This window comes from Aotus nancymaae, unplaced genomic scaffold, assembly GCF_030222135.1.
Source record: "Aotus nancymaae isolate 86718 unplaced genomic scaffold, 86718_ANA_hifiasm-v0.15.2.pri h1tg000019l, whole genome shotgun sequence".
In the NCBI taxonomy this organism is placed as follows: domain Eukaryota; kingdom Metazoa; phylum Chordata; class Mammalia; order Primates; family Aotidae; genus Aotus; species Aotus nancymaae.
The window spans coordinates 4,043,408-4,066,479 of NW_026988431.1; the positions used below are offsets into that span (position 1 = coordinate 4,043,408).

Here is a 23,072-nt window from a genome sequence, read left to right on the forward strand (position 1 = left end):
TTTGGAATACTTATAAAAATAAATTGATTAGAGAGAGCACGGGTAGGCACACTAAAGCCCACAGACCAAATTCAGCTTGCTGCCTATTTTTGCATATCAAGCTTTAATGAAATATAGCCATGCTCACTTATTTGCACGTGGTTTGTGTCTGCTTTCATGCTGCAATGGCAGAGCTGAATAGTTATGACATAGACTGTATGGCTTGCAAAGCCTAAAATATTTACTATCTGAACCTTTACCAGAAATGCTTGCTGGATTAGAAGATAAGGCATAGGATTTTACACCGACCTATCCCATCCTCTGAAAAGAATATTAAAAACCTGGACTAAATAACAGTGATGTTTATATATTAGACCAGTCCAGTTGCCTATTTTAATACATAAATAACAATTGTGATCCCGCAGGAAAAGTCTTAATGATTCAATTTTTATAATTTAGTGAACAAAATAAATGCACCAGCAGGAACATAACTCAGCATGCACAAGCCTATGTGTCAAACACTTGCACTAATATCATGTACAAAGTCCTGCTCTGCAGACCACCCCTATGATGTCTGTCATATGCTATGTTATGTGACAGTTCTTCATAACCTTTTATTCTGTTAGAGTCTTTGTTCTTTGAGGGCAAGAAATGGACCCACCCTTAGTTTTTTGGAGCACTGTAGGTGCTTTGCAAATATTAGTTGAATAAATGAAGAATAAGTAGAGCAAAGTCTCTAAGAACTTATTACAGAGAAAAATAATCCATTAATTCATTTAAAGAAAGGCACTTTTGTAGTCATATAAATGCATCGTACTTGAGCAAAGAAACGAAACTGATTTTCATGTGTGGCTTGTGGGAACACAACAATGTGTCAGGTCTTTTACAATAAATACAATTTAATGGCTAATTGTTGCTAATTGGAGGTACCAATGGACTTGATTTTTAATTAAAAGATGGAAATTATTTGTAATTAGTGTATGGTATCTATGAAAACAAATGTTGCTTAGAGCTTGAAAGACGGTCTTATTCTTCTTGCTCTTTGCAGTAGCTAAGATACTCTGCGTTTCCCTCCTCTGGATGATAGAGGATAGTTTTACACAGTGATTCTCACATAAGAAGCAGAGCATAAAAATAGGTTTCATCTAAATCTTCGCTTGGACATCACCAATTCCAAATTAATGAGGCTTCCCAGTGCAAACTAATATTACTGAAACAAAAACAATGGGAGAACTGCATTGCTGTTTATAACAGTGAATTTTGTCTTAATTGCACCAAGTGCCACAATGAAGAACCTTATTCTTAGAGCACAACTCCACGGCTCGAAATCCGACATTTAAAAAAACTTCTTATTTGACCGGTATATTGTGATTTATGCAAATTTTTTCTGTGAAATCTTATCACGAAGGTGTACTGATATCACTATCTCAGCCTATTTCAGCTGGTGCGTCAAAGGTTAGAGCAAAGAATGAAAATATGCTCTACAGGTTCTTTTCAGTATTTTGGGGGCCCCGTTTTTCATTTTCTTCTTCTTTTTTTTTTTTTTCAAACCCAGGTTCAAATTCTGAACTCAAAGCTTTTTAGAAAAAGAGGATACATTTTGATTCTACTTTAGTTATCTGGTGATAGTAGTCTTTTGCTTGATTTCATGTGGATGTCATTCAAGGAAAGTAAGCTCAAAACAACAGATCCAAAAATCTGGCTACAAATTATCTTCAGTTTTCATATGTGTTTCATAAAATCCAACCATGTATAGAAAATGATATTTTACTATGCCTTTACATGTTTTTATCACTAACGTTTGCTTAAAAGAGGATCTTCTAAGGAGGTAGAGTTGTTATGGAAAAGAAACACTAAAAAGAGAATAGATTCCTGATTTGGTGTGAAAATGTAGAGGGTAGTTTCAGCTTTCAGTCTTCTCTCCTTGAAACGAGCTGGGTAAGGCCTAGCAGAAATAGAGGCGAGGAGAGGTAACTCCAGGGAAATATATCAGAGATGCTCCTGTTTCCCAAGCTTCCTTCTTTCTTTTGCACATAACCACTTTTTCTTTCATTCTTTCTTCCCAGATTATTTTTTTTAAGACTTACTCATTGTTGAAGCTTAAATATTTACCTCAAACTCTTCCTAAGTAAAATACTATTGAGCCATGTGTAATTTATTAATGGCAAAGAACACACAAGACAAGACTAAAATATGCAAAAATAACTCCACTTAAATTTGTCACTTCTTATGTTCACATTAATTAACTCCCTTAACTTCTGTCACTTTCACCTCAAATCCACTGGGGCCACCTGCTCCCACGATTCGAACTTTGCCAAGAAATAGTTTATTATTTTACTAACTGCACTGTACATCTCATTGAAACTGCTAATCTCTGTATTTTGTTTTCTACCTCTCACCCACCACTGCCTTCTTTTTCCTTCCTTTATTCTTCCTTAAACACACAGTTTGCCACTCAACTACTTCCTTGCCAATATTGTCATTGCACACTCTCTTTTTCCTCACTTCACCTAGTAAATACTTAACCCTGCATTAATTCACCTGTCTGCCTTCTTGGCTATTGAACACGACCATAGAAAATGAAACATCCTCATAGATTAATCACACAAATACATAGTCCATAGCCTCAAACGAACCCCCACTACCACCCCTCAAAATTCTATAGATTGTTAGTTGGCCTTCTCATGCTATAGTTTTCCAAATCTCTCTTTTTCTTATATTCTTACTAAGTGCCATCTCTCACTCACTCTTAGAAGATATTACCTAATATTACACAGAAAAACAGTATTTGTCTCCCTGAAGATTTCAAATATTCTTTCTAGATTCTTGATTCTCTGTACTTCATGCATTTATAACAAATAACAACACAAATAAATGTTGTTATTAATGTTATAATGGTCTTATATTATACCATAATATTTTAATCAGGGGTCTATTTTCTGTTCATCTTTTTATCCCCAGTACTTGAGTGTAGTGTCTAGCGCTCAGAAGTTATTCAATAAATGTTGAAATATTGATTGAATGAAATTGAGTTATGTCTCTGTAAATTATCAAGCAGCCGTCTGAACTTCAATAAATTAAAGCAATTTAGTTAGATCCTACACTGGCAAAGAATTATTTGTGTTGTCCAATATTGGCATATTGGAAGATATGGGAAGGAGATATTACAATACTGTTTCACTTTCCTGATGTGGCCAATGGTTGGGAAAAAGATATTCAATTTCTCCAAAGTCATTGAAGTTGTCCAACAGCCAATTAACAAGCATTTTAGGAAGGCAAGTCTATTTCTATTTAGATGTAGACCAAAGAAGTCTGTGAAACTTATGTCAAACTACCACTTAAATCTTATAAGGGGAAAGTAACTGTGAAATCTCCCGTAATGTTATTTTTCATATTAGCTTTATATTAGTCCCTTCCTTTGTACTCCACTGCTGAGATACTGGGATGATTTTTTTGTTATATACAGTATACATAACCTTTTTTTTAAATTTTTTAGTTTTTTAATTTTTTTCATACATAACCTTTTTAACTGTTCCATGTGATTTTTATGTCTTCTTGATCAAGACCATATAAAACTTTCAGATTAAGTTTCTTAAAGCACTGTTTTTATCAAGTCATTTATCTGATCTAGAACTTTCAGTGGCCCTGTGTATGCGATCAGGTGAGAACTTCTGAGCCTAGATTTTCTGCCAGATCTTCTGCCTCAATTGACTTATAGAGCCTGACCTATGACTCATACCTAATAAGTACTTTTAATGATTTGCTTCCTTTTTCCATTATGTTCTTGAAAGTAAAATCAGGAAACCTAGTTGAAGGTAAGTCCTAGTTTGTGTCTTTTATTTTTATGAATATTGGTAAGTTATCAAGAGTAGATGTCTCTTGTTAAATGAAAATACCATGTCTGAAACAAAATCTCTTCCCTGGGCCCCTAAATCCTCAATGAAATCAGCACATTAAGATATGACAGGACATACATTTTGGGGAAAAAAAACTAAGTGATATTTTCATTAGTGGCAATTTATTGTAGAGACTCTGAAGAAGACCAAAGTGACTCATAGCCAAAAGCTAACTTATTTTTCCTCAATAGGACATTATTAATTGAAGTTTCAAGATGAGTATTCAGCCATGACCATAACTAAATAAGGCTATAAGAAATTAGAACATAATTACCCTTCAGATGCTGGGTCAAGCAAACAAGTGGCCAAAAGCAAGACATCCCCTGCTTGAAATCCACCATCAGGTTGCCAGATTCAATGGCTCCGTGGGCTCTTTCAGGCTATTTCTAACCTTTGTTTCTTGTTCTGTCTTTCCAATGCATTTTTGGCTTTGAATTTTATGACCTTGCTGTCTGACATGGCAAAGAATCAAAGAATTCATGCTCTTCAGATTGTCAGTATTTTAATTAAAAAATTAACAAAAATAAAAAATATTGTGCCCATTTTTCTCCTTGCAAGCAAGCAAAATTCAAAATTAAAATTAAAGCACAAGAAGATCTGTGCAATTCAGAGTAAAAATCCACCTCTTTACACAGACATATCCTATTACAGACTGTACCACTAAATTTTATGAAACAACTTAAGTATTGCTGACTAAAACCCTCAAGACACTAATATATTTTTAAATCAACCTCTGCCACTTTGTTGTACAAATGGAATAATGGCAGTTTTTCTTTCAATATCCAAAAGAATCATTTTAGGAACAAATTTGAAGCTTTGATTCATTCAACAAACAATTATATCGAGCACCTACTATGTATGTGTCAGACCTTATGCAGGGTGCTGAGCAAGCAAATGGGATGATTTTCCAATTTAGAAGAATTCTGGTCTCTAAAGCAGTGCTTCTCAAACTATTTTGTTAATCTGTGCCCTCTTTTGCTAAACATAAAATTATTTTCCCACTTTTCAGGAATTTGATGACCATGTCTAACACTGAGAATCACTGATACACAGAACACAGACTCTATCTTCTGATCTTCTGTGTATCCTTGACAGACAAAATGGCTTTGAGTTTTTACTTTCTATTTAAAATGCAACATATTTATTTTCCAGACATATAACTGAATTGTAATATTAAGTATATGTTTCTGAACTACATATGCCCCCTTCCAAACTGGAATTCAAATTTCCTGCACCCACCTCTGTTGAGAATCACTGCTTTAAAGAGTTTGAAAAAAAAAACAAAAAACAGGCAGCCTCCATCTCTCCCCTCCAATCCAGTCTTAAAGGAATTAGAATTTTCCTACCTGACACAACAGCTGGTGGAGTATCATAATCCTGTCTTGGGATTGAATCTTTGAATGAAAAGAGCATGAGAAAGAATGCAATGAAGTACAAAAGAAAATAAAATAGAATCAGCCCTAACACGTGGAAGAGCCCGCTGTGTGTCATATGGTTGCCTGACCCCTCTGCCTTCCAGCAGTAAAGGCATTATGATTCCTCATTTGCATTCTATACCATGGTTCCCATTACCACCACAGTGTACATGTTATTAGGTCCCGTTAGACTTGCTGGGACTGCACGGTTTGTTCTGAAACACTGTCATCTTCCACAGTCTGTTTGGTACCTCCCTTAGGGAATCAATGTAAAATTTTTACCCTCTCTGGCTGACAAAAGAGTTCTACAGGGCAGCCCATCTAGAGGGGGCCGAGAGCATGATATGAAACAAGGTTCTGGAGAACAAAAGAAAGAACTAAAATTTAAAAGAGAAAAATAAAAAATTTGTACATTCTCATGCTCTGTGAAGGCTAACACATTCTGAAGGCAAAATTTCATTATTTATTACTCAGCTCCAACTCTGATCCCAGGGGTTGTCGGTGAGGCAGAGCGGAGGGTGCTTTCACCTCAAGGCCAAAAAGTTTTGTGTGTTGTAACTGTGGAAGCAGAGAGACACAGAACAGAATCTGTTGAACACGATGGTTATCTTTATCCCAAGTCTCCCAGCAGCGAAGGTGTCAAATTCTAGATAAAGTTTAATTAAACAACATAGCAATCATTTCAAAATTAAGAGTTTTATAGGACAAAATAGATCTGCTTTTTTAAAGATGGAAAAAGAGCTTTTAGCTCACTGAAATTTCTTTAGCTAGGTGTCTTAAAAAGGAGATTGGGATATGGCGTAGGTCTAAGGTCTCCCTTCTAAAAATGGAAAATTCTAATTTTTCCCCCACTCCCCTTGGAGTGGTAAACTCTAAAAGAAACATGATATTGTTTAGATTGAAATCAACTGCCAACACATGGTTAAATAGATGCTCTTGTGTGACTTTTATTCCATTTATACGACCTTTATTAAGAGCAAAAATCCCAAATTTTCTTTTTTCCACCCATGTGACAACTTTTGGACTGTCCCATATTTCTCACTTTCATCTCCTTGCCACAAAAGGTCAATGTGAATCACCCTCCACTGAGTAAATGGCATGTGAGAAGACAGATTAGAACTTGAACATTGCAAGGCACTTTGAGCAACAAAAGCAAACATGATCAGAAGATTCAAATGCAAATAAACCAGACACATGAGTTATTTCTGGCAACAGGTACCTGAACTACTAAGTTGATTATAATTCCCAATTTTAGAATAATTAGAATCATTTTTAAAGTGTTTCCAGATTTTTTAAATAATAGCAATTCCTAGTACCTTTTGAAAAATTACAATCACACATCAATTACCACTCCAAACCAAAAAAAAAAAAAAAAAAAAAAAAAAAGAGTTAATTATTGGACCATGCTACTAGTCATTTTCCAAGAATATACTTAGGACATTTTAAGGTAAATGATACAAGCCAATAATGTTTATTGCTGAATAGTTAGAGAATGTAGAAAAGCATAATGATTAAAATAAAATTACACCTAATCTCATCATCTGGAAATAGCCACACTTGTTTTATATTTCTCTATAGCCTTATAATACATTTTTATAGGTGATATTGAGCTCCACACATACAAATGTGCATCGTTCCTTCCTTCCTTTTTTCTTTCCTTCTATAGACAGGGTTTCACTCTATTGTTCAGGCTGAAGTGCAGGCGCACAATCACAGCTCACTGTAACCTCAAAGTCCTGGGCTTAATTGATCTTCCTGCTTCCGTCTCCTCAGTAGTTGGACTACGGGGCACACAATAATGCCTAGCTAATTTTTATTTTTTGTTAGTGTGATGGGGTCTTGCTGTGTTATCCACGCTGGTCTCCAACTCCTGACCTCAAGCAATCCTCCTGCCTAAGCTTCTCAAAGTGCTGTGATAATAGGCAGGAACCACCACAGCCTGCCAAGTTTTTAAAATTTGACGTTATAAAAAAAAATTTTCCTAATTATTTAATACTCTTATGATTTCATGCTACATTACATTCTGGTTTATGGATGGATTACAATATATTTAATTATTCTTCTTTGTTAGACATTATAAAGAACACCATGTCAAATATTTTTGAGGTATAATGACTTTTCTGTTGTTTTAGAATATTTCCAAAGAAGCTTCTCAAAACTGTAAGTGCTTGGTCAGTCAGTATAAATGTTTTGAAGTATCTTGATTGACTACCTTTCGATCCAACTGATACTTATACAAATTTAGATTCCCATCATGAAGCAATCAGTGCTAGAGAATGCTTATTTTCCTATACCTTCATTAGCAATTTGTACTATATTTTGATAACTTTATTTGATGGGCTATGCCTGGTGTGTATTAAATTACTGTTTCTATTTCTTACAATTTTTGCACATGTTCTTTAGCATTCTATTTACTCTTTTATGAACTATCTGTTCATGTTTTTTCACATTTTATCTATTGAGCCTTTTTCACTATATTGGTAATTTATGTAAATTCAGAATTTTTTTTTCTTTTTTTTTGAGTCAGAGTCTCCCTTTGTTGCCCAGGCTGGAGGGCAATGGCACCATCTCAGCTCACTGCAACCTCTGCCTCCCCGCTTCAAGTGATTCTCCTGCCTCAGCCTCCCAGGTAGCTGGGATTACAGGCACCCGCCACCATGCCCGGCTAATTTTTGTATTTTTAGTAGAGACGAAGTTTTACCATGTTAGCTAGGCTGGTCTCAAACTCCTGACCTCATGATCCGCCCACCTCGGCCTCCCAAAGTGCTGGGATTACAGGCATGAGCTACCATGCCTGGCTCTTAGAATTCATTTTTTTTAAACAGCAAAAGTGTAATATTTACAAATCCACACTCATACTACTAGACTTTCACTTAATGCCAGTTCATTTATTATGTATAAGCCTCCCTCTGAAGGTCTTTCATTTTACAATAAGACTAAACCAATTTTTTAAAACTATCATCTTTTTAGATGTATTTTCTCTTTTGTATTTGAGTATTTTAAACTAATTAGTATTTTTCCTAAAACATATTTTAAGAGATGTACTCGTTACCATTTATGATACTGCTTCCTGAATCAGAGTCCATTTAACATCCTGTTAGCTTTTTAAAACTCTATCTTAATATTTATATTCATACCTAATAATGTCTAAACAAAGTGAATGTCTAAACAAGTGAATGAAGCACAATGTCTAAACAAAGTGAATAATTGAGGATTTTCACCTGATACCATCAAAATTTCAGAGCAGTCAAGGAGTGGTGTGGCTGAAAAACACTAGAGAACTGTGGGGAATAAATGGAGTACAATTACAAGGTTATTTTTGTGAGTGACTATGGTTACACTGTGGGAATTCGATGATATCACAAATCAAACTGCAGACACAAAGCCTGCAGAACAAAAACTTTTTATTTCTTCCAACAGATTCTGGTGACATTGTAGGCCACTGGTGACCAGCAACTGAACAAATGAAAAGGAGATAAGAAACTTGTAAAACAAGATTGTCATGCAATTTGGAGGTTCTCATAACACAGTAAAATCTCCAGTGGTTTCTGCTAAAGCTTACAATAAAGTGATAAGAAGTTATGGATAATGGGGCTTTGGTTCCATCAAGGGAATACCGTGACAAAAAAATAAACAAAAGTAGAAAAGCTAGGAAAATCCTTCAGTCAGCAGAGCCCTGAAATAAAACAGTTACACTGCTTGCATAAAATGCATTTTTTTTTTTTGAGGCCTGCAGATTCTGTCTAGCTTAAAAATAGAGAATTGAACAATAAACACTGGAGGTGGCAAACTGTAGGGAAAGATTAAACTACATGGCATTCATTTCAAAATTTGAGGCCATGGGAGACAAATATATCTACTTTTATGAAAAGGAAAAAGAGGTTTTGGCCTAGTATAATTCCTTTAGCCAGGGACTTTAAAAAGAAGAGTGGGACTAAGCCTGTGGCCAAGAGCCCCCTTCTAAATATAGAAAATTCTAATATAGCTCCAACTTCCATCAGCCCTGATCACTTCCTTCTCTGGATTATTCACTGGATCTCTCTCTCCTCTGCCCTTGGAACCCATCTGTTTCTAGAGTTTAGATGCCTATATTAATCTTTACTTGTCACTGTTCACACCTTGTTTTGCAGAACTTCTGTGAGCTCAGGTGTCTGGAAGCATCTGAAATGTTTTAGTTAGGAGAGAGACACAGTCAGATAATTTTAGATTGACTACCTGTGACAACAGGGTAGAGAAAATGGATTGGAGCAAATTGATGTTGAAAGCAGGAAGAACAATTAGGGAACTATTACAATTAATCAAATGAGTTCCAGGAAAGAAATGCAGAAAAAGAATGTATTTCACCAATGTCTATGAGACAAAATCAGTGGGACTTAAAACGTAATTGTGTATGATGGTGAGGGAGAAAGAGAGGGTCTAGATTGGGTCCTAGATGTATGGCTTGGCTACAGGGAAATGGTCGTGGCATTAGCTTGAAAGGAAACAGGGAGAAGAAACATACAAGAGAAAGAGGTTTCAGTTGGGAGGAAGCTCTGGAAAGCTCATGAAATTAGTTTGGGTCATGCTGACTTTGACATGTCTGAGGGAGATTTACATGGAGATACTTAGCAGGTAGTTAGATAAATGAGTCTAAAATTCTTAGATGAGGTTAGCATTGGGGACTGAGATTTAGGAGTCAACAGGGAAGCCAGCATTTAAAATCATGAGAGTGAATGAGATTGCTTATGAAAATCATACGGAATAAGTATGTTAAAAATGAAGCTTTGGCTTACCAATCTGTGCAGGAAGAGAAGGAATGGCCAGAGAGGTTTGAGGAGAACCAGAAAAACCTTGGGCAGGAGTCACAAAATGGGAGTTCTTGGGACAAACTGGGCCCAATATTTAAATATAGAGAAATTTCCAATCAAAGCTCAAGAATTGAGCTTATCTTTAAGAGTTAGAAAGTGAGACCACCCTGGGTCTGCATGTCCATGTGGCAATAGCCGTCACAATAGCTGTACTACTAATACAGTAGTGGCTGTGCTTTTCAGACAAGGCATCCATATTTCAGGCTGCCAAAGGCACCACCTCTCACTTCTATTTGCCCAAAACTCAAGCAGAGATAGTATCACTATCGCATGGAAAATACATCTTCTCTAAAATATAATCTCTAATATCATATATGTTTATATGGCATGACTATGTTTTGTGATATAGGCAGATATTTAAAAATTGATTATATGTTTCCAAGGGTTTTTGCTTGAACTTGATCTACTTCATTCATTAATATAACCTGGCTGGACTCTACAGGCTTTTGAGTTTGCTACCCTAAAAGAATATGTTAATAGCGAAATAAATGGAGACAGTAAGTGAGTTATGCCATGGACTTTACAGTGTGCTACATCACTTCTGGGTACCTCAACCAGATTCCCACCAGTTCGAAGCTACTGGAGGTAAAGGGTATGAGCAGCTCATTTGAGAAGCACATAGTGGGTATCACACTGTGTAAGTATGCTGCATACTATCATTTCATTAACACTCACAATGTCCCTGGGATGCAAGCATTATTTTTCCCATTTTGTAAAATGAGAAAGCAAAAGTCCTGAGAGGTTAAGTAACCTGCCTAAACATGCGGAACTAATAAAGGAGCAAAGCCACGTTTTGAACTCAAGTTTGAAAACAAAGCCCACTGATCTTTCCATTATGCCGGGATTCCACCCCATCAGTGAAAATGTTGGAAAGATGGAATAAGGTGGAAAAATCTGCTTTAAAAATCAAACTCAACTGGATCATAGCCACTCCAAATGCCAATCAAAATTCAGATAAAATGAATCTATGAGGGCATATCAAAGAATGAGAGTGACAGTCTAAGATAAAAAATATAACAGTATTCTGGACACCAACCACACTTAATTATATTTTGTTAAATGAATCAACAGAGTAATTCTATTTTCTCTCTACCGCTTCAGAATCTTACTAAATTTTACACTTTTCCATAACATCAGGTAACACAAATACTATAATGTATCTAAGCATTATTCAGTACGAATGTAAAGGGAGAAAATTTGGTTTTAATAATAAACCACATGCTTATAACTTTGACTCTCTGAGAGAGTGTTATATATTATTATTGAATTATTTGGCTATTACCAGCTGCCTAAAAGTCACGGTCCCTTACAAATGTATTCTTGATGAAATGCTCAAATACAAAATCATAATATATGTTACTGAATCAATAACTATTATAATTCTGAGTCTGTTCTATATCTTTTAGCTTATTTTTTACTTTCCTAAAGGATTCAGTCATATGCTTACTTAACTAGCTCTTATATTTTTACTAGTTTGCAAACTTAAATTTTAGCCAAGTCAGTTGGCTTTACTTTTGAACCAAATGAGTAAAACTTATAAAGAGTTTCTATGTTTTGCATTATAATTCTCTCTTTAATCAGATTCCAGATTGTCATTCAATACAGGAAACTTGCATTACTTCACTCATTCAGAATTTATGATCACTGTGGAAACGAAGGCTGATATGGAGGAAAATCTACAATGTATTAATAAAAATAAGAAACTGCAGGCCTTCTGATACTATTCTTAGGACCTGCTTATTAGTAATGCACAAAATAATGACAAATAATCCTTACACTTTGCGAAAAGCAATAAAATGGTATCTTCAAACTCTATCTCCATGATGAAAATTAGCTATACCACAGCATATAGTTAAATATATCTTAGACACAACTTCTAAAAGTATAGGTCAGAAACCTAAGAGATCATTTGATCTAGCCCAAGCATTCAGACAGGTTAAGGTATCATCAACTGCTTTTTATAGGTTCTACAACTGAGAGCTTAGTGATAGGCACTTTGTTTATGTTAATGAAACTAAAATTTCTTCATGGAAAGAATGCGGCTCTTTCCATTAAATTATATTGACTTTCTTCCTATTTAGGACAGATAAGTGAAGCCTCAGTAAACACATCAGAAACTTCTTATATTCTTAAAAGCCTATGAGTCAACAAGATTTATTTGGCAAGCAAGCCATTGCTATAGGGTAAAATTCCAGATACACAACTAGTGTGCATATTGTATATCGATATTTTGAGATGAAGTCAGCATAACTGAAGAATCACAGAGGTGGTAACTGTAAGACATATAAGCTTAAAAATATAGGACTGAAAACTTAAAGGGCCTCATATATAATCAAGTTCAATACTTCAACTAGATAGAGAAAAAAAATCAGATTAGATTTATTATTTTCTCCAAAACTGACAGAAACAACAGGGCTTACTCAAGTTTTAGATCTAGGATTTCTGACTCCTAGCCCAGTGCTCTTTCTACAATATTTAAGCTGCCTCAGTCAAAAGAAAATACATTTTTTATTTCTATGTTTTTTCAAATGACAAGATTATCTGCACTAACATGAAAATAAAACTATTACTGAAGCTGTTATATAAGTGGTTAGGCTTCATGGTTTCACTGTTCTCTATAATGGCAAATAACAGAGTTTCAGTACTGTAGATTGTATCAGACTTTTGCCTCCTTGAGCATTTGGGGAATTATCTTTTAAAAAAACCAAACATAAAGTTTTTCCAATGATTTAAAATGCCTCATTAATATAAAATCCAGGCTGCAATAGGCATTTTTCAACACTCTTTTGTTCTCTAAGAAGAAAGATGACTAGTCAAAACTATCCCAACCTATAAGAAAAGATCAAGCACATTAGATGTCCTTCCTTCTTTTCAACATCCATCTATATCAGTTTATCAAAAAGAAGGATTAAAATAACTCGATTATACCAGATTCTCAATTACTCTTTATTGATTTAATAGTATCAGTCATAGATTTGGCCCCTCACTTGTATATAACCTGGTAATAACGTAGTGGCTGAACTGGTAAAAAGCTGGGAAAAGAAAACCAGGATTGAGGGTATTAAGTCACAGGGTCTCGATCTGCAGGTGCATGTAAAAGGACACCTTTCCAAAATCAGACATCCTATCTGGTATGTTGTACCATAAAATAAAGAAGTAACTGAAATTTAAACGTGACATAAGAGAGCTTTAGCCTTGCCAATGTGAGTACTTGTGCCCTGGAATTGAGCATACATGCAGAATGCAGCTTATTCATACTGAAACCTGAAAGGTGTGTTAGTCAATGAATATGGTACAGACGTAGTTTCACTGATAATGTCAGTGAAAATGGAGAGTATCACAGCTTATCAAAAAAGTTCGAGGAAACAAAACAATCTCTCCAACTCACCGTTCCTGTTGTGCCCAACGAAAGGTGATTCATCTGCTGTGTCAGGGGTCCCATCATGTTGGCTGGCTGCATTGACATGGGATGGTCCATGGTTGGTGTAATCACAGCACCCTACAAGTATATACAATGTCCATTTGAAAACGTATCCTATAAGGAAGGAAACTTCTTACAAATAAACACTTAATGTGTGAACATCAAGTGTTTTTACTTTTTCACTAAAAAGGTGAAATTCAACTGTATATAATCTTTATGTCCATGCATGTCATTTTGTGCTTGTCTAAATAGATGGCATTAACAACTTCCTTTCTTCTGAGGTATTTACCTGTGATGTGTCTAAAATATCTGTCACTTACATTTTCATCATTTGAGGTAGAATCCATTCAAAGAAATCATATATATCCTCTTGCCCATTGTTCTAAACACAAACTTTTCTGACTGAAAGATACGAACATTAGTGGAAATTCTCTAATTTTCTTGTTATTGGAAAAGACTTGGTTTATGTCATTTATCTATTATTTATTAATATATAAATAATTCTTGGTCACTCCAATACAATCTTCCACTAAGGAGGGTAATGCTGGCCCACATGGGTTTCTAAACTGGATCCCTTTGAAGGACATATTAATATCTACCACCGATCATCTAAAAATCAAAATTACAATTTCCCATTTATTTTCCTCCTAACCTTTTGACCTGTTTTCTATGTATATTTTAGACACAAGACAGAAGAACACCAATCTCTGTTAAAAGCTGGTCAAATTTTTATGTCCATCCACAATTTTTTTCAAAAGCAAAAGTGTTAAGTTTCAAATCAGATGTTAAGGAAGGTGGACTTCTAGAATATGTTTTTTAATTTATATCATTGTCAGGGATAAAAGAAATAATAGACATTTTTTAAAACTTCCATCCATGTGCAAAGTATCATATGGTGAGTGAAGAATGGAGCTAAGTCATTGAATCCTCCCATTCCTCTTTTTCTACCCTGCTACTTTCCTATAGTAATGAATTTGGAGAATGAAAAAATATTTTTAAAAATCAAACTCAAAAAGCTAGAATTGGATGGAATCTTCAAGATTATATAATTCAATGTTCATTTAAAGATTATGATAAAAGTAGAAACATGTTCTATAACAACGCATTTAAATAACCAGATATGATAAAATGATTATGTTTCTGAATATATTATTTCCCTAAATGCTATTTTGCTCACTGGACAGATGCATGTAGACAGCCAGATCTCAGTACCCAAACTACCCACAAGCAAGTATTTCCTAAAATGCTTTTGCTCAAACTAAGCAATTCCTCCTGGTATTATAAAATTAAACTTCCTGACTATATCTGTGAAAAAGATCAGGCTACCACTCAGCCTTCCCTATGAGCTCCTCCCCATTAATTTTTAGAGATAATACAAATTGAGCCAAACATTTGGAAACGCTTGATATACAGGGCCAGCTTTGTTCACAAAGACATTTCGGCTTTTGAGCAGGAATCAATCAGAAAACACATATGTTATTTTTAAGGTCTATAGCTTGTAAATATACACAATTGTGCATTTGTGTTGTTTGAATTTCTCGATGCTTCTGTGAATTGTCATTCATCAGAATGCCTCTTAAATGAGAAACATGGTAAGATAAGGTTTTACTTAATTATAATTCAGAGATACATCACTTTTCTTTCTGCCACCTGAATCTTTTTGACAAAAGCATCTTTATTGTTTTCCTTTTTAAAAAAATACTTACTGGCCTTCATTTCAGGTATTTGTTGTGCCAGACCAGAAGTAAACACTTTAAGAAGAACTAGGGTTCTCCTTAAATCACCCAGGGATAAATTATAGAATAATCTCAGAGTTAAGATGGAAGTCCTGAAGCATTTTTTTTTTTCAACCAAAAAGTGGCACTTTGACAACATTCTAATGCTTAGCAGGTGCAAGACTTCAATTCCCTTCTTGAACTCAAGAGAGGTTATCTTTTTAGAATATTTGCCCCTAGATATTCCAAAATGCAGCTAAACTGTCACAATCCCAGAAACTCCTGGATTCTAAACAGCTTGCTCTAGCCACAGAAAGGATCATCCATGTAAATCAGAGCTAGAAAACAAATTGTGTTTGGTCAGAACACTTTCTTCTTAATGCCCTGGAGGTTGTCTCATTCTCCAGGGGTGTGTGGGACAGACTTTAGTCTTTTTTATAAAGGCAATATGCAAATGAGGTAGGTGAGCATGTTACGGAACAATCGAAATTCATGCATGATAAGAAGAGAAGGATTTAACGCCTGCACTTGGAATTAATTTTGGAAGAATTGTCTGGTCTCTTTGAGAATCTTTTCATTGAAAGCAGTGTTTGGGGACTCATTTGATTACAGATGTCACAGAGTAAGTGCTGCTTCTGTGTATAAACCCAAAACCTGACAATCAAAAGGAAGAGTAAGAAGGGATTTGTCATTATTTGGAATTATAAATAGCAACACTAGGCACAGAGTGGAAAATAATGTAAGAGACCAGTTATTGCACATAAATGAACAGTTCTTTCTAAACAGACCAGTTACTGCACATAAATGAGCAGCTCTTTTTTAAGCAGACCAGTATTGCACATCAATGAACAGTTCGTTCTAAACAGATCGGTTATTGCACATAAATGAACAATAAAATAAAGGATTCTTGGGGGAAAATATGTAAGAATCTACATTCTTGTTCACATTCAATAAAAATGTTCAGTGAAAAAAATTCCCACAAATTATTAAGAATACAAATTTTTTAATCTTAAGGGAACGGAAGAAATGTACAGTCAAGGAGTAAACTGGAAGTAAACTAACGGGAACCCCTGGGAGAAATGAATTTTCCTAATGATACTTTATCTGGGACAGACAACTTAGAGAGGTTTAGTATTGGTTACCCACAGCAAAGGGGGGTGTTTGCCAGCCACTTTGCTTATTAAAAACTACAGAATCTCTTTTGTATTTTGTATGAAATAAACAAATACAAAAAAAAGGAAAACCTTATGGTTAGTAAGGCAAAGCCAGTACCCGCAACCATAACTTTGCCTTATTTTAAATGCACTGTGAAATCCACTCCAACGCAATACATTTAAGCCATAGGCGGAGGAGCGTTTGTGACAGATGTTGCCAACACATTAAGCGTAATTTTGTTTACTTGAGATGTATAGGATGTGGTGTCTGACAGAGTTCACTTGGCAAGTGGCAAAGCAAGGAGAAACACATTTTTCATTTTAGCATCTCTGGATGTCTGGGTTTGCTCAGTGTTTAAGCTGCAAAGAAAAATATTGTACAATGCTATAATTCCCCTAAAAAACACAATGACTAAACAGCTGATGGAAACGTCTGGTCCTTTTTAGCCACTGCCTTTGCAAAACAAAGCTGCTCCTACTCAAGAGACAAAGGGTGGATCTGGTTGCCCTAGTTCTGAAATAAACAATTGCAACAGTAATTTGGGTAAAGTTTCCAAAGATCCTCATGTGTGGAGTAAATATATCTGACCTAAGGCCAGAAAACCATCTGTATTGTTAACCTTCTGCCAATATTTGAAAGAAATTTGAAGTCTTTCAAAGTTCATCAATATTTTAATTTCACAACTGAAATGTAAAACCATTGGCAAGTCAAGGAAAAACACGTGTAGCCTCTCTCCTATCTAGAGCACGCATAGCTGGCTCAGCACCTATATTAATCCCAGGTGAACCACAATGAGAAGAATTAGCTGCATTAATATTTCTGTGATAGTATTCTAGGTCAGTCCAGCCAGACTATGATTTGTGGATCATAGTAGCAGCGGTAGACAAAAATTAGACTCTCTGGGAGTCAGACCTTGAAATCTGTGTTTTAAAACAAGCTCTCCAGGTGATTCTTATATACCCTAAAGTTTAAGAAGTATGCTCTTTCAAAAACTGCTACTGTATAAAGCCAGTGTTGCAGTTCTTACAGGCAAAGTGGCTTTATTTATGCTGTTCCTCAATTATTTGTTTGAATCCAGTCTTTTTACAGGACATGGTCTTTTACGTGATAATTACATTATATCTTATTAAAAACATTCCAAGGGGTTAAGCCTGCATTTTTGATGGGCTGACCTAGGTAAATTATTTGAATAATCACACCTAAGTGTGAGGACCTGACATGCTCCCATTTGATCAGTTTAGGCTGTATTATAACATATTAAGAATTCTTCCTATTTGGAATCTTAGTAGCCTTGTATTTGAACTCATAGAAATGCAAAAATAAAAATAAAATTATTTGGATAAGTGAAAATAAAGAAAAAACAGATTGCATCTTTTTTTCTCTTGTCTTATCTAAATGGCTCAAGTCAAAATGTCTGTGATTTGCATTATACTATTCCCTACAGTGAGTCACACAAAACTATACATGAATTTTTTAAATAGGTGGTTTTAAGTCCCTATTTCATTATTCTTTTATTCACCTGTCTGATTTTTTTGCCCCTGCCAGTTTTTTTTTTTTTTTTTTTTTTTTTTTTTACAGAGTCTTGTTCTGTCTCCAGGCGCCAGTCTGGAGTGCAGTGGCCCGATCTCAGCTCACTGCAACATCCGTCTCCCAGGTTCAAGCAGTTCTCCTGCCTCAGGCTCCCAAGTAGCTGGGACTACAGATGCGCACCACCATGCCCAGTTAATTTTTGTATTTTTTAGTAGAGACGGGATTTCACCATGTTGGCCAGGATGGTCTCGATCTCATGACCTCATGATCCGCCTACCTTGGCCTTCCAAAGTGCTGGGATTACAGGGGTGAGCCACTGTGCCCGGCCGCCCCTGCCAGTTTTTAATATTCTTTGAATGAATATCTAATGCCAACAGATATCTCATAATATAAATGGCATGAAAGTATTTTATTTAACTTAAGGAATAGCTATCCAAATGCAGTGTTTGGCAATGTTAGTGTGCACCATCCCTTGTCTTGTAGTATATGTAGGGACATCTGATTTCTTTCATTTGTGATGTCAGCATGTTTTGTTTTGTTTTGATGAGGGTTCAGGGTTTAAGAAAGGCTTCTGTGGGGAGAAAAAAAGGTAAGAAATGTCCCTATTTCTTAGAAATAATCATTAAGCCTTATCTGCCTTGATAAATTTCCACCAACGTGGTGGTACAGTCTGACTTAAATAATTATGTTTGAAATCCAAGAGCTGTGGCAAAGGTGGTAGCCTTTAACTTTGGAAGAATTTTGTAAGGAATTAACAAATGCTGGAAGCATGGGATATGATGAATTACATGGTGAGCCAGAAACCACACTGCCCCAAGAACCATTTCAGTGCTTAATCCCTTCCTCCCATTTATTATTCTCTACTTCTTTCTTTCCACATTACATCCTTCCAGAGGGAAAAGATTATGTTTACACAACTTTTGTAATCTCTATAAATAGAAATGGCATGCAGTAGGTACTCAAAACAGTTTTTGTAAATTAATTTTATACATCAGTACCACTAATTTTTCAGTTAAATGACAAATGGTAAATAATTACTAACATTTCTGATTTTGATTGCTTATTCTAAAAGAGTTGAAATTATGTCGCTTTGTTTACTATTGTCTAGTGTCTATAGCAGTGTTTATAGTATGAGGTATATAATATATACTTTTATAGGTGTTCATCAAAAGAATGATAAAAAAATAAAGCTTCCAACCAAAAAACAGTTCATTAGAAATGTCATTTTGAGATTACTAGTCAAAATGTTTCATTCCAAAATTCTTGAGAAAACTTGTTATCCTAAGGGGCAGTTCAGTTTTAAAACCATGGTTCAGCTCACATATGTGAATTTATGATATTTTCAGCCACCATCCCCTTAAAGATGAAATCCAAAATTTGCTTGATATAAAACGTTTGACCAATGTTTTATATATATGTCTATATACATACATACATACATACATATGTGTGTGTGTGTGTGTGTATATATATATATTAGAATAAAAAGTATTTGTATATGTGGCTATTTCATTGGTTCTCAACCAGGAGTGATTTTGCAATGTCTGGTAACATTTTTGGTTATCATAACGGGAGAGGTGTGCTATTAACACCTAGTAGGTAAGTGCTATTGATGTTGCTAAGCATCCTACAACACAGAGAACAACTCCACACAACAAATAATTATCCAGCAAACTCAGTATTAGTGCTAGTGTTCAGAAACCTTGGTCCATACATGCATATATGCATAAGCTCCATTTATACAAATAAGGAAGAATTTGAAAGGCAGTAACTAGAAAAATGTCACAAAGTATTCATCTACAGTCTGTTCCCTACAGCTAAAAAGCACATTTTAGATTACAGCAAGATTATGGTTATAATATACACCAATTGCCCAAATCTTGTAACTGTACAATGAAAGAAAACAGGACTATTACACGATCTTCAATGGCTTTATAATTATTTTTGATCGCCAACTTATTTTGCTATTGGGGCAAACTAGAGCTGGGTTTCTCTTTTCTATGCTTGGACAGGATTAACTGGCATATTTGAACTACTATATGGAGATAGGTAGCTTTGGGCTAGGATATGTTTAGAAGACCTTTTCCATTGCTATATGATAAATGTAGAAGAGATATGTACATGTGCATAGATTTCCCAATGACAGACTATCTATTCATTATAAAGCAGTGTTTTTTTTTCCTTGTACTCTTAATTAAACTTTGACTTTCAGGTTGCTTTTTGATTCAGTTACTAGTAACTGTAAGTATTTTTTAAATAGTTATAATATTAATAGACACTAAAGCCAAATTAGTTTTAGCCACTGAAGTCCCTTTAAAAGAATCCTAATTATATATTATGCCTATTCAACTGTGAATAATGGTTTCAATTATTGGATAAGTACCTATTAATATAATAGTGTCATTTTGAATTAGAATATAAACTAAATATGTCACATTGAAGTATTTCTTACCAAAGCAGGTACATAATTAGGATTCTCAATAATGCTTTATTTTAATCCTTTAGACGTTTGTGTTTAAAACTACAGAAACATGTTTATCAGTAGCTTTTGGTGTTTTCAACTGCTTCTTTAGAATCCTAATAGAGCAAATTGGCTTTTAAATATATTACATTATTGAGGGAAAGTTGAAAATTTGAGATTTTGGGGAACCAATGGTCAAATGATTTTGTGGACTGAATGTGCAAGAGGATATTTAATTATTTTGTCATTAAACTTGTACACTTGATTATAGAATTGATCCTGTTAAAATTATAAAATAAATTTCCTGTGCTGATGGGTTACTATATTTTTTCCGCATATTTTTCTATGTAAGGAGATCATAGCTGCTGAGTCAATGTAAATATTAATTGTTTAGAGAAAGATCCCAGGGCCACTTCAGAAGGACTTTACGGCTTCAATAACAAAGGGTGAACTTGTGTTCATCAGCCTCTGATTCCAATCGCATAACCAATGAGTAGCTTTCAGCTTGGGTGTCTACCACTCCCAAATACGTGTTTCATAAAATTCCATGTGTTGTGGTGTAGATGATGGGAAAAAATGAGACCATTTTTGTGAAAAAATTAATGGCATAGGCATAGTCCTTTGTCTTTGCTTCCCAGACCCTATGGTATATAGCTTTCCTACACAGATGTATTGCCCCTTTCCAAAATCTATTCAAAGGAATCAGAAACAAAACAAGGCCAAAAACCAAAAAAAAAAAAAAACCCACAAAGGCTAAAGACTATTAAGCTACGATACTTAAAAATGCACTGGTTAATCAGAATGTATTTCACTACCTTCTATACTTTCTTTTAGAAAGAAAACCATTGATGTCTACCCACCAAATATATTTCATAATAGAAAATTATATTTGAAATACCGAGATTAGCTCCTCATTGTTCTACCTTAAAAACTATATATATATATACACACACACACACACACACACACACACACACACGTATGTATATATATTAATTTGAAGATAAGCAGACCAGTTTCTCCTTATTTTTTGTTCTAAGGGGGATATAGGGAAATGGTGTTAAAAGACCTCCTTTCCCAAAGTGCCACCTAGAGCTGAGTCAGTATTTCATAGTGGAAATGTCCTTTTTAAGACACTGGCATTGTCAAGTCAATGGCTATTCTACATTAAATGTGTTGGAGGAGTGTCAGGGTAGATAGGACAATTCAGTGACAGGACCAAGACATTTTCTATTCCTGCTTGTCTTATTCAGAAACCAGTTAGAGTGAAGGAGTGGCAGGGCCACCCAAGAGCATGTGCTTTCTACTGGGTTTCAGAATTATCTCTGTCCAAAGGAGGCTTCTACAGGTAGGTCCGGGAGGGCCTTATTGGCATAGCACACATGATCTATGACGATTACACAGCTTTCAATTTACCTTTCTAGCCTGATCCCCAGCCCATACACATGAAGCCTCTCTTTTCACCACAGTGTATTCCTCATCATTCTCTGGCCTGTCTTACCTCCTCCCCTTGCTGTCTTTGCCTGCAATGTTAGGCTTCTACAGCAGGTTCACGGGTGTCCTCTGAGATTCTTATCAAATACTACATTCTGGGGAACGTCTCCTGTAACTCACCCAGGCTACTGGTCACTCGCTTCTCTCTTCTCCCATAACATTTTGCACACACTTTGATCATCATCAAACTTTATTTCTTCCCTGAATCCTAAGTTTAGTGCTATCATTTACAATACTTTTCTTTTTCTTTTTTTTGAGATGGAGTCTTGCTCTTTTGCCAGGTTGGAGTGCAGTGGCACAATCATGGCTCGCTGCAATCTCCGTCTCCTGGATTCCAGCGATTCCCCTGCCTCAGCCTGCTGAGTAGCTAGGACTACAGGTGTGCGCCACCACCCTCAGCTAATTTTTTGTAATTTAGTTGAGATGGGGTTTCACCATGGCCGGGAGGGTCTCGATCTCCTGACCTCATGATCCGCCCGCCTTGGCTTCCCAATGTGCTGGATTAAAGGCATAAGCCATGTGCCCAGCCCAGCACAGTGTCTGTCATGAAAAGGTGCTTAGTTAATGGAGCTAAATGACACTTGCTCACCAGCCGGGTCTCTCATGACTCTAATGGTGTGTGAAACAATTAACAGCAGCTCCTTACTCAAACTGGACAAGAAGATTCAATGGAAATAACAGAAGTATTCTCTGGCCAAAAAGATGGACTTAAAAGATCCATTCATACATTTCCTCTGCTTTTCTTTGAAAGTGCCTCAGTCTGACCACTGCCAGCTCGATCTTCCCATCATTTAGTCTGAAAATCCCAGGGCTTCTGAGAGTGTCACCCGACCCAAGGAAGTTTAACACTGGAGTTCATGACATATTTCCAGCCTGTGCAAGAATTATTTATGCTCAATTAAATCCTGCAAAATTTTCTGTATGTATTACAGCCAATGTGTATTGCCACAAATGGAGGTTAAACTTTTTACTACGACTTTGCTATTCCATGAACTGTCTTAGTAGCCATATATCTGTCTAAGAGTCTTGTCAAACCTTGTCATGTGATAAGAGAAGAAATGCCATATTCATTTGCACAACAATCACTTTATATACCTCCAAACACATTTTCAACTTACAGAAGGTTCAGGCACACATCAGACTCAGTATTCAGGCCGGC

The 23,072-nt window shown here is 35.5% G+C and overlaps 1 protein-coding gene across 9 annotated transcripts in view; it reads right to left on the reverse strand.

The window, feature by feature from the left end:
* RBMS3 (RNA binding motif single stranded interacting protein 3) overlaps window positions 1-23,072 on the reverse strand; it is a 1,161,208-nt gene that overhangs the window by 67,000 nt on the left and 1,071,136 nt on the right. For 8 of the 9 annotated variants that reach the window (XM_064378594.1, XM_064378591.1, XM_064378593.1 and 5 more), the window contains 2 exons: window positions 13,526-13,636; window positions 5,222-5,269 (listed from right to left, as the gene is read on the reverse strand). In XM_064378594.1, coding sequence (XP_064234664.1) covers window positions 5,222-5,269; window positions 13,526-13,636 — 159 coding nt within the window. The remainder of the gene's footprint in view (window positions 1-5,221; window positions 5,270-13,525; window positions 13,637-23,072) is intronic. The other variant, XM_012435506.2, reaches the window with a different exon arrangement.